The sequence below is a fragment of the Garra rufa genome, chromosome 19, assembly GCF_049309525.1.
Source record: "Garra rufa chromosome 19, GarRuf1.0, whole genome shotgun sequence".
Classification (NCBI taxonomy): domain Eukaryota; kingdom Metazoa; phylum Chordata; class Actinopteri; order Cypriniformes; family Cyprinidae; genus Garra; species Garra rufa.
Window position 1 is genome coordinate 14,932,770 of NC_133379.1, and position 12,372 is coordinate 14,945,141.

Genomic DNA, 12,372 nt, shown 5'->3' on the forward strand with positions numbered 1-12,372 from the left:
GTGTATGAGACTTTGCACTGTTCAATAGGTGAATAAATATATTTTGCTTATGTAAATATACATTGCCTGGCCAAACAAAAAAGTTTCCACCAAAAAAAAGGCCATACACTCTAATATTTCGTTGCATCGCCTTTAGCTTTGATTACGGCACGCATTCGCTGTGGCATTGTTTCGATAAGCCTCTGCAGTGTCACAAGATTTATTTCCATCCAGTGTTGCATTGATTTTTCACCAAGATCTTGCATTGATGATGGTAGAGTCTGAGCCTTCTCCAGCACATCCCAAAGATTCTCAATGGGGTTAAGGTCTGGAATCTGTGGTGGCCAATCCATGTGTGGAAATGATGTCTCATGCTCCTTGAACCAATCTTTCACAATTTGAGCCAGATGAATCCTGGCATTGTCATCTTGGAATATGCCCATGCCCAGTGGCGCCGCTAAGAGGGGGAAAGTTAGGACAATTCTGAGGGCCCACGCACTTTAGGGGCCCCCAGAGATCTGCTTTGGTGTGGTAGGGGGGCCCAACCTCATATTTTGTCATAGGGCCCTAAATTGCGAGCGGCGCCCCTACCTGTGCCATCAGGGAAGAAAAAATCCATTGATGGAATAACCTGGTCACTCAGTATATTCAGGTAGTCAGCTGACCTCATTCTTTGAGCACATACTGTTGCTGAACCTAGACTTGACCAATAGCAGCAACCCCAGATCATAGCACTTAAATCCAGGTAGCAACTTTTTTTTTTTGGCCAGGCAGTGTATTTGGCTTATGTAAATGACTTATGTAAATGATGAGTGTTTTTTTTTTTATCCTTTTTCGTGTGTGTGTGTGTGTGTGTGTGTGTATATATATATATATATATATATATATATATATATATATATATATATATATATATTTTTTTTTTTTTTTTTTTTTTTTTAATTAAAAAATGTACATTTTACAGTTCAGTTACCCTCATTCGGCACCAAGGACAATTTGAAACGCTTACCTTGTATTATTTGCTCCCGAATGAAATGATTGGTAAAAGTACTAAGCTGAAAAAAGAACTTACTGTTTTGTTTGGGTGATTAGAGCAAATGTTCTCAATATATATCACAATGATCTTGTATTCTGAAACAATGATTAAGTGGAATGAAAATATGTCCAAATACAATGAAATCATGACATCAGATTTGAAAGAATGACTAGTGGTATTACAAATGTGATCAGTTTAAAGTTTTGTACTAAGAGATTTGAAAATGCACACTTTACTTATGAAAATAGTACCAAACCAATTAAAAAAAACTGTAAAGGGGTGAATGTTAGTTTTTTGTAATTTTGAATATAATCATTTGCTAAATATTGTGGTGGGAGGAGCAAACGACAGATACAGTGGGTGTGGCGTCGGGCCTCAGAGAGGTTTTTATTAAACATAAAAAATGAAACAAAAGTGTCCAAAAGGGAAAAAGTGTCCAAATAAACAGGGCGATCTGGTGTCCTTGTTGTGCTGGGGATTCTGTGAAGGAGGGGCAGTGTTCGATATGGAAGGGTCCCGGTAAGGGTGCGGTCCTCGCCTACACACCCATCCTGGACCCACGAGGACACCAGCGTGCATGCACAAGGAAGAGACCGGTCTCCTGAGGAGAGGCGCGCTCGGCATTTAAGGTGCGGTCACACTGCACTTTTAGTTCCATTGACGTCCATTCATACGCATGCGAATGCGTTAGACCGGAAACGCAAGCCCATGCGAAATATTTTCGCATTTTGCTGCGTTTGAAAGTTCAAGCTTGGTGAACTCTGACCAACGAATTCGCGTCACATGACTCTGTGTGACCAACAGGAGATCTATACGTCACAGCATGACCTCTAGCTGAATGAAAATAACCTTAAATTTAAACATTTAAAACTGCAGCACTGCGGTAAAATGTAGTAGATTGTATGTTTTTACATTTTAAATGTATTAATAGTTGTCGTGGTTTTTAAAAAAAGTTTTTAAAAAGACGCTGCAGAGCATGACGTCATATCACGACCGTTGCAGGAGCATCCAAGGGAATTTCGCATGCTCAAAGTCTAGTGTGACCGCGGCTTTAGGCAGCAGCGGTGATGAGGCTTCATTCACTTCAGGTGTGCCACATCACATGCCGCCAGACCGGGATGTATTGGCACCCCTCCTCTCCCACACACACCCACTCCCGTCGGGAGCCTGGAGAAGGGTGGCGAATAAGGGACGGGGTGAAGATAATTAGGGGGGAGGCAGCCAATTCATCACAATATGTAAAAGTAAAATATGTCTTGTGGTGTAAAAAGCCTTGCATAAACTAATGAAACAATTGGTCTTTTGCTTACACTGCTGAGCAGTATTTTGAATTTTTGAGTTTCCTGTGCTGTGTAATAAAACATGTTTGTTGTGAAACATGCACTACAGTCAAGGGAAAATGCTGGAGAGTTGCAGATCTACAGTCTCTGCGACCTGGTGAAGTCCACCAACATCTGCTGCATAACTGTCCTGCTGTGCCTGATCTGGTGAGAACACTTCCATTTACTCAAGATACTAGCTAGACATTATCCAGTTTAAGACATAGATCACTGCATATGTAATTAGCTCCTTTCATCTTTATAGTATAAACGTACAGATTTGTGTGTCATTATAGCACATATATGTACAGTAAATTACATTTAGTCATGCAGTATAACTGAACATATGTATACCCAAGCATTAACATACATTGGGCTCCAAACATCAGCTGCTGATGGACAAGTTCTTCAGCATGATTTGAGATGTTCCAAAGAGTCAAAAAATTGATGTCATTTTAGCTTGTTTGATTAGAAATAGAAAGGTTGAAAGATAAATCACTACATTTTTGTTGCTTAAAAATATTCAAAAACCTAAAACCTTTTACTGAAACTTTTCTGGGTTCAAACTGATTTAGATTTTAAGTAATTTTAATGTGGTCTTTAAATTGTTTTTAGGAAGCAAATACCCAAGGGTAATAATAATATTTTTAGTTAACATTTATTTCTGCATAATATATTCTGCCTATATACTAAACCTGCCACTCACTCTCTTCCTTCTTTTTTAAGGTCAGCAGTTTCAATTGGATACCATGTCTTGTCTTTAAACACTTCCAGTCTGCATGGGAACATCTACCTGAACTGCTTCTTCTCAGCAGTTGTGGAAGTGCCTGCCCTTATCATGGCCTGGCTGATGCTCCGCCACTGGCCAAGGCGTCTTAACTTGTCTTCCACTCTGTCATTAGGAGGACTGGTTCTTCTCTTCGTACACCTCATTCCACAACGTGAGCAATTTTCTTTAACTGCAATTTTTTAATGGCAACATCTGATAATGTGAATGATGTTTTTGATTTTTGACACAAAAATCAACTTTAGATGGTATGTTTTGTCTCTGTTAACTTCTAGATTTGAGTTCCGTTGCCATTTCAGTGGTGATGCTGGGAAAGTTTGGTCTGTCGGCAGCATTTGCAATTGTGTACCCTGCTACTGCGGAGCTTTACCCCACTGTAATAAGGAACACCGCTTTAGGAGTCTGCTCAATGTCGTCCAGAGTCGGCGGCATAACTGCACCATACTTCATCTACTTAGGTCACTAAACTTTAGTCTGTACATTCTATTCTATCAAATCTCCCAAATTCTGCATCTTCTGTTATATGTCTAGCTCTTAAAGTAAGAAAGAAGTTTTTTTATTCTAAATTTAAAACCCCCTTTTACTCAAATGTGTAATCAGGATGTCCCACAGCATCATATTCACAAAAGCTAGTTTTTCATACCTTCTTCAAATTTTATTCATACAGTTTCCAGAGATTTATGTTCCATGGGAAATATCAGGACCTTTTCTGGTCAAAATGTGGGCCAACTTAGTTGTCAAATCCACATTTCTATACAAATGATGTAAAGCAGTGTGTCACGTATGTGGTCTATCCTGTCTTCATGAACTCTTGCACACACATTCTGGACTGCAATCCCCATAAGCCACTGCACCAATCACTGCACACACCTGCTCCTCGTTTCCCACTGCACTGATTGCTGCACACATCTGTTTCACATTGACTCTCATGCATTTAAGCCACTCACACACACAGCTCTTCGCGAAGTCTTATTGTTCCATCTGGTCATTATTTCCGAGCGTTTCTTTCCGTGTTTGTTTTCTCTGTGTTTGATTCCTGGACTCCTCCCCGTGTTTTGATTCTCGCTGCCAGCCCCGACCTTCTGCCTGTGTTTGACTACTCTTTGGATTATCCTCGTTGTTGTTGTTTGCCGGTGATTGACCCTGTCTGTTTACCACGCCTTCTTATTAAAGCCTGCATTTGGATCCGAACGTCTGTCTCCCGAGTCCCCTACTGGAACAATAAGACTTCGCCACTTCAAGGATCCAGCGGCTTTATGGTGTCATCCGGTTCCAGCATGAATCCAACGGTGCAGATCATGCTTCTCAAGCAGGGTGAGCGGACAATTGAGGATTATGTCATGGCTTTCATTGATTTGGCAAATCTGTCTTCGATGGATGAGACGTGCCTCATGATTTTTTTTCGTGGAGGACTCTCGGAGCCATTGGCTTCCCACATGCCAAATTTTGAACCTGACTGGACTCTGCATTACTACATGGATCTGGCTCTTTTGTTGTGTGGCTCTCCGTTTACGGTGGGTGAGGTAGAGCCACAGCACAAAATGGCTACCGCCAAGTCAGAGTCTCCGCTGCCAGAGCGCCCTCCAGTGACTGCGCCGCCAGAGCGCCCTCCAGTGACTGTGCCGCCAGAGCGCCCTCCAGTGACTGCGCCGCCAGAGCGCCCTCCAGTGACTGCGCCGCCAGAGCGCCCTCCAGTGACTGTGCCGCCAGAGCGCCCTCCAGTGACTGCGCCGCCAGAGCGCCCTCCAGTGACCGCTCGCCCAGAGCCTGCTCACGCCAACCCCGAGCCTGTTCACAAGATGGCCGCCCCTCCTGAGCCTGTTCACAAGATGGCCGCCCTTCCTGAGCCTGTTGCCAGGATGGCTTCTGTTCCTGAGTTCCCGGCCAAGATGGCTGCCTCGCATGAGTCTGTAAGCAAGATAACCTCCCTTCTAGAGTCTGTTCGCAAGATGGCCGCCCTTCCAGAGCCTGTTTGCAAGATGGCCGCCTTCCCAGAGTCTCCGCTGGTGCCGCCCGGCCTTCCAGAGCCTCCGCTGGTTCAGCCCAGCCTTCCAGAGCCTCCGCTGGTTCCGTCCAGCCTTCCAGAGCCTCCGCTGGTTCCGTCCAGTCTTCCAGAGCCTCCGCTGGTTCAGCCCAGCCTTTCAGAGCCTCCGCTGGTCCCGCCCGGCCTTCCAGAGCCTCCGCTGGTCCCGCCCGGCCTTCCAGAGCCTCCGCTGGTCCCGCCCGGCCTTCCAGAGCCTCCGCTGGTCCCGCCCGGCCTTCCAGAGCCTCCGCTGGTCCCGCCCGGCCTTCCAGAGTCTCCGCTGGTTCCAAACCAAACCACAACAAACAGTCCTGTGGTGTGAGAAAAAGATTCATGGGGCCCATTCTTCGTACGTCGCTTATTACATACGAGATCAAATGACATCCCAGATTATATCATCACGCTAATCATGATCTGGTTAATTTGCACCTGTTGTTGATATATATTTTATATATTTTTAATATTCACGATTTCTGATTTGTACAGGCTTTACATTTTTATTTAAATGTAATAATTAGCCATTCATTTAATTTTATCTTTGAAACAGAAACATGACAGCATTAATTACAGTTTCTTAAGGGACAAGAACAAGGTTTTCTGCATCTCATGCCCCAAGTCACTCCCACAATAGCTGTCATCACTCAAATTAATGCATGACTCTACATTATCTGTATAGCATGTGTGTAAGATTCCAAACTCATACGACTTACTTTCTTTCTGCGGAACACAAAAGAAGAGATTTTGAAGAGCATTGGGGTCCAAAAACTGCATTTTTTAACCTTAAATCCGTTGAACACCATTGAAGTCCACTGTATGGAGAAAATTCCTATAATGTTTTTGTCAAAAAACTTAATTTCTTTGCGACTGAAGAAAGAAAGGCATGAATATATTGGATGACATGGGGGTCAGTAAATTATATTTTTAATAGATTTTTTTATTCTAAAAGTGGAGTAATCTTTTATAAATTGTTGCTCTCATGTACTCTGTAGCATGCAAGATACGTATTGTGTACGTGCTGTTTTTACTCAGTACAGCTTGTAGGTCTCTGGATAACTGGCTAACAGCAGTATCTATTTGCTTGCAATTGTATTGAAATGTGTCGCTGAATAGTGAATATTTGTTGTTATTACTTGGAGTTATGATAAAGAATAGAGCAATACATTGGTGTACAAACTGCAGCGCTTTAGCAATACATTTCTGCATTGGGCTAACTCATATACCATGGCTGTTGGGTGTTTATTGTAATGGTGATGGGCGTTCCATTTCCGACAGTAGATCAATCACAACAGACTGGGTCATTGGAGCAATCCCTGCAGATTAGTGTCACACAAAGGAGGGGTTTGGAAATATGAATCGTTGAGTGATTCATTTGGAAGTTGTTGAGCAAATAAGGTCAAAAATAAATGCATATTATAAGACAAAGAAAGTATTTTTTGACCTTGCATGCATGTCAACCTGTCATTAGGGACTCCAAAACCAAAATATGAACCTTTCATAATCCATAATAGGGGCACTTTAAGACTTTTACTATATTAAGTTTCTGTGTTTAGTTGACAACATACTTCATGTTACAAATCTGATAAAATTCTTCTATTCATAAAAATGTTGGAAATTTATGCAAGGTGGAGTTTTCACTTAAGTTGCTCTCTGTCTGAACTAAAAAAATGTAACAGAGGTAAATTTATATTACTTCATATTTCAAATGTCCTCTATCTGCTGTTTTTATAAGAAGTCATCTCACACACACAACCATAAAAATACCATAAAAAACATAATTGAGTTTTAGTTTATGAATTGTTCCTGGGCTTCTATTTCTCCAGTCCATCCCTGATTTGTGCACTAGTTTGGTCATGTCATGTCTGAACAGTAAATTGCTTATTAACATTGATCAAACCATATAATGTTCATATAATGCATAATTTCTTAAACATACCTATTAAAACAATTAAAAAAAAAAGTTCTTTTTTTCCCCAGGAAACTATCACAGATCTTTGCCGTACATCTTAATTGGAGGTCTAAATGTTCTCTCTGGGTTATTCAGTCTTCTGCTTCCAGAGAGTTTCGGATCACCTTTGCCAGAGACTATCAGTCAAATGCAGACTCTACCTAGGTAAGAGCAGCACCCTCTGCTGTTTGCTGTAGCATTAACATTACTCTATGCAATGGCCCTGATTTACTAAAAGCTTGGTTACATTTGGTACATTTACAACAAACAAACCCCTCATTTAAATATTGGTGCTTATAAATTGTGGCTGTTTTTTTTTTTTTTTTTTTTCATAAATGACCCACAGTAAGCCTATGAACTTGCTTGATTGCATGCAGAAATTAATACTCTTTATATGGGATCTTATTAAATTGGGTTCAAAGTAAATTTGCTTCATATGAACATTATTAGCAGGATCAGAGAAGTTCCCTCAGTTTTTTTATTAGTATTTTTGTCTTGTTTTCTAATACAAATATCTAAACATTCTTGAAGCAAGATCCATTTACTTGAGATGTAAGATATTAAGTGTTGTTTTCTGAAAAAAATGCATCGATATTTGCTTAAAACAAGAGAAAAAAATCTGCCAATACAATAAGAAAAATTAACTCGAATTTTCCCCTCGAATTAAAATTATTATGTCATGGTGCCATCAATAATTTTCAACTCCCCATTGTTGAGATATATATATATATATATATATATATATATATATATATATATTATTCCCCCATAGTTCCATACTCATTTAGTGCCTGGGGGAATCGCTGCACTTATTTGTGCAGAACACCAGCGAAGCACCACTGAATGCAGTGTCAGAAACACCAGCAGCATAAGAGATTCCACTTTTCTTCCATTCTTTAGAAGTGAATGGAAGACTGATTGTTTAAACACAGGCAACCACTCAGCTCTGAAACAAAAATATAAAAGAGCACACCAGTCATCTTATATACCCGTATGTCCAGAGGAGTGGCTTATAGTGCAGGTTTCGCCAATTCTGATTGACCTTTTTTGTACTACTCTGAGGTGATTGGAGCTCCCAATTGAGACCCCAAATGTCAATCGACATAATGTTGCCATTGACTGACAGAAAAAGCAGCAAGGGGTTAACATGTATGTTGACATTATGCAGTAACTGATTTCCACCGATATGCCAGGTCTGTAGAAATGAAAAAAAAAACTTTTGTTGTGTGCTGTAAATAATTATATATTTTTTTTTTCAGGTTAAGAAACAGACGTTCTTCTTGGAGTCCAACTGAAGAGGTGTTTGAAAAACGCTTGTAATACACTATAGAGCAGTGTTTCTCAATCCTGGTCCTGGGGGACCCCTACTCTGCACATTTTGCATGTCTCCCTTATTTAACACACCATTTTGAGATCATCAGCTCATTAGGAGAGAGATCCATGAACTGAACTAACAAGCTGAAGATCTCAATCAGGTGTGTTACATAAGAGAGACATGCAAAATGTGCAGAGCAGGGGTCCTCCAGGAACAAGACTGAGAATCACTGCTATAGAGAGATTTTATCCCTTCTCTCCAAACAGGACTATACAAATAGAAACGGGATTTTTTGTTTTTCTTTATGGATCACTTTGCTCTGCCTGGATTTGCACTTTGCTCTGCCATCAACCTGCTCTGCCTGGAGCACATCTGACCACCTTCCCAGGAAGGGCCCTTGAGGGCGCTTCATAGATTATGTGGAGTGGGTGCTGGTATTCTTTGGATCGCCCATGACAGTCTGTTCCGCTGACACAGATAATACCAAGCCTACTCTCGACCCACTGTGTGGCGCACAGGGTAAGAGTTTGGGTAAAAGCTAATTAGATAATAAATAACTTGAATTTTAATATTAAGTAGAGCATGATCTCATTAATTATGCAAACATGTTTTATGTGTGATGAGAACTTTAAATAATTTAAAAAAATGTGTGTGGTGGTAGAAATGACAGGGTGTTGTGGAAATGACAAGGAATGTGTGTGTGTGTGTGTGTGTGTGTGTGTGTGTGTGTGTGTGTGTGTGTGTGTGTGTGTGTGTGTGTGTGTGTGTGTGTGTGTGTGTGTGTGTGTGTATGTGTGCACCCACAAGGATAGGAATACCAGTAGATTTGGACCTTGTGGGGACATTTCTCAGGTCCCCATGAGGAAACAGGCTTATAAATCATGCACAATGAGTTTTTTTGACGAAGTAAAAGTGTGCACAATCTCCTGTGAGGGCTAGGTTTAGGTGTAGGGTAGGTGTAGGGCGATAGAAAGTACGGTTTGTACAGTATAAAAACCATTACGCCTATGGAATGTCCCCATAAAACATGTAAACCCAACATGAGTGTGTGTGTGTGTGTGTGTGTGTGTGTGTGTGTGTGTGTGTGTGTGTGTGTGTGTGTGTGTGTGTGATTCAAGTCCAAATCTAATTAAGTGTTTCACAAATTTCTTTTCAAACAGACACAATAATCTCCTTGTGAAATTTGGTCACTGGTACAGATTCAGGAACAAGGCCTATGATATTCTTGGTTTGGTACCAGATCATGCTATCCCTCAGAGGCCAAAACAAGCGATTGAATCCAACACGGCTCATGGTTTTACAGTTTTTTTTAATTGGTTTGGCGCAGTTTTCACAAGCAATTGGTACATTTTCAAAACTCTTAGTACTTATATCACAACAGATCATCAAAAGTGCACTTTTTTCAAACATTTAAGCATATTTTCAATTGTGTTAGTACAATACACATAATCACAAAATATCCTTTTCACTACACAAAATACGTGTTTCATCTAAATAAATGTTTCATTCACAGTAACTGCCTTTCATAATGTTATCACTATCAAAGTTTTGATTTGCATCTCTTATCATTCAGTTGAATACATTTGTCTGTCATTTAATTCAACTGATCTTAATGTTTAATCAATGAATCATTCATTATGTCCATGCATTTTCAACTTGACTGATTGTTGTCTGGTCATTTGTAAGTTACAAATTGCTGAGTTTTCAATCAAGAAATACTGATTACTAATTGTTTCCCCTGATGATCACAATTACCATATAAGTAGAACTGTGTTTGAGACTTTGCACTGTTCAATAGGTGAATACTGTAAATATATTTTGCTTATGTAAATATACATTGTCTGGCCAAAAAAAAGTTTCCACCAAAAAAAGGCCATACACTCTAATATTTCGTTGCACCGCCTTTAGCTTTGATTATGGCGCACATTCGCTGTGGCATTGTTTCGATAAGCTTCTGCAGTGTCACAAGATTTATTTCCATCCAGTGTTGCATTAATTTTTCACCAAGATCTTGCATTGATGATGGTAGAGTCTGAGCCTTCTCCAGCACATCCCAAAGATTCTCAATGGGGTTAAGGTCTGGACTCTGTGGTGGCCAATCCATGTGTGGAAATGATGTCTCATGCTCCTTGAACCAATCTTTCACAATTTGAGCCAGATGAATTCTGGCATTGTCATCTTGGAATATGTCCATGCCCAGTGGCGCCGCTAAGAGGGGGAAAGTTAGGACAATTCTGAGGGTCCACGCACTTTAGGGGCCCCCAGAGATCTGCTTTGGTGTGGTAGGGGGGCCCAACCTCATATTTTGTCATAGGGCCCAAAATTGCGAGCGGCGCCCCTGCCCGTGCCATCAGGGAAGAAAAATCCATTGATGGAATAACCTGGTCACTCAGTATATTCAGGTAGTCAGCTGACCTCATTCTTTGAGCACATACTGTTGCTGAACCTAGACTTGACCAATAGCAGCAACCCCAGATTATTTTTTTGTCTGAACATAAGTGTAATATTTGCTATGTAAATTTTACAGTTCAGTTACCCTCATTCAGCACCAAGGACAATTTGAAACGCTTACCTTGTATTATTTGCTCCTGAATGAAATGATTGGTAAAAGTACTAAGCTGAAAAAAGAACTTACTGTTTTGTTTGGGTGATTAAAGCAAATGTTCTCAATATATATCACAATGATCTTGTGTTCAGAAACAATGATTAAGTGGAATGAAAATATGTCCAAATACAATGAAATCATGACATCAGATTTGAAAGAATGACTAGTGGTGTTACAAATGTGATCAGTTTAAAGTTTTGTACTAAGAGATTTAAAAATGCACACTTTACTTATGAAAATAGTACCAAACCAATTAAAAAAAACTGTAACTAGAGCACCACTGTAGACATCATTATCCTGTATGATGCTAGGATAAATATCTCCATTAAGGTCTGGAATTCATGGCAGCTTGAATTGGCCAAGGCCCGCCCATAAGGCCATTTGACCGACATGTCAAACAACTAATCGCAGTTCGTTTCGTTCAGCGTCACGTTTCGGGGCGTAGAAATGCCCCCACAACAACAGACTGGCATGCAACAAGTCAGTCATTGAAATAACCAGCATTGAAAGTTAACGAAGAAGAGGGAGAACAAGCAGTAAGTCAGTAATTTGTTCGCGAACGTCGCAAATGTGTATAACAACAACGGCGTCTGCATAAGCACCTTTTAGCAAAACGCGAGTAAATCAGTCTGCGCTTTGTTTCCCGGTGGACCGAAAATAAACGCGACACTCGCGTGTTACGGATATCCGATCAAATTTAACTAATCAGATCACAACTTCGACATTCCTGAAGTGTTTCCAGTTAAGTGTACCATATGCATCAGACGTTTAGCCAACGTTCCGTGGGCGTGACATCTGAGGTTGAGACTACCGCAGACCTATTTGTGGTGTGTCAGGATGCAATGTACTGGTTGAGGTTTTTGTGAAAAAAATAGAAGATTTCCAGTTTCACTGATTGGCTTTAAATTAATACTTAGCATTTCATGTATGTAAAATACTGTTATTTAACTTAAAATGTACACCCTTGAATGTACAGCATGTGGTGGAAATGATGTAGAATAAATATATTAACTGATCAAGCAATATTTACCTTGATGTTTCTTCATTTTTTAAATTCCCTCCATGTCCAACATGTGCTCTGATGTCACTGAACATTTCCATAGAAACCGCCTAAACCATCTTTTACACAAACTTTTTAAAGATACATTACAGTGTTGTGGTGGAAATGAAACCAATACTGTGCAACATATATATTTTGTATAAAAAGTAATATTGATAGAGGTCTCACATAAAATACTATAATGTATTTTAATTATTTTACTAGTGCTTAATTCAGGTACATTAATAGTTACCAGATTAGTCATATTTTTAAACTGTATTTTCATTGTTGAAGTTTAAAAGTCTAGGTGTGTGACAAGATTCA

At 40.2% G+C, this 12,372-nt stretch overlaps 1 protein-coding gene across 1 annotated transcript in view; it reads left to right on the forward strand.

Annotated features, from left to right (window-relative positions):
- LOC141292526 (solute carrier family 22 member 4-like) overlaps nt 1-12,032 on the forward strand; it is a 40,614-nt gene extending 28,582 nt beyond the window's left edge. The window contains exons 6-10 of the mRNA XM_073824555.1: nt 2,405-2,502; nt 3,061-3,275; nt 3,397-3,579; nt 7,119-7,254; nt 8,349-12,032. Coding sequence (XP_073680656.1) covers nt 2,405-2,502; nt 3,061-3,275; nt 3,397-3,579; nt 7,119-7,254; nt 8,349-8,409 — 693 coding nt within the window. The 3' untranslated portion in view covers nt 8,410-12,032. The remainder of the gene's footprint in view (nt 1-2,404; nt 2,503-3,060; nt 3,276-3,396; nt 3,580-7,118; nt 7,255-8,348) is intronic.
- Nucleotides 12,033-12,372: the final 340 nt, after the last annotated feature.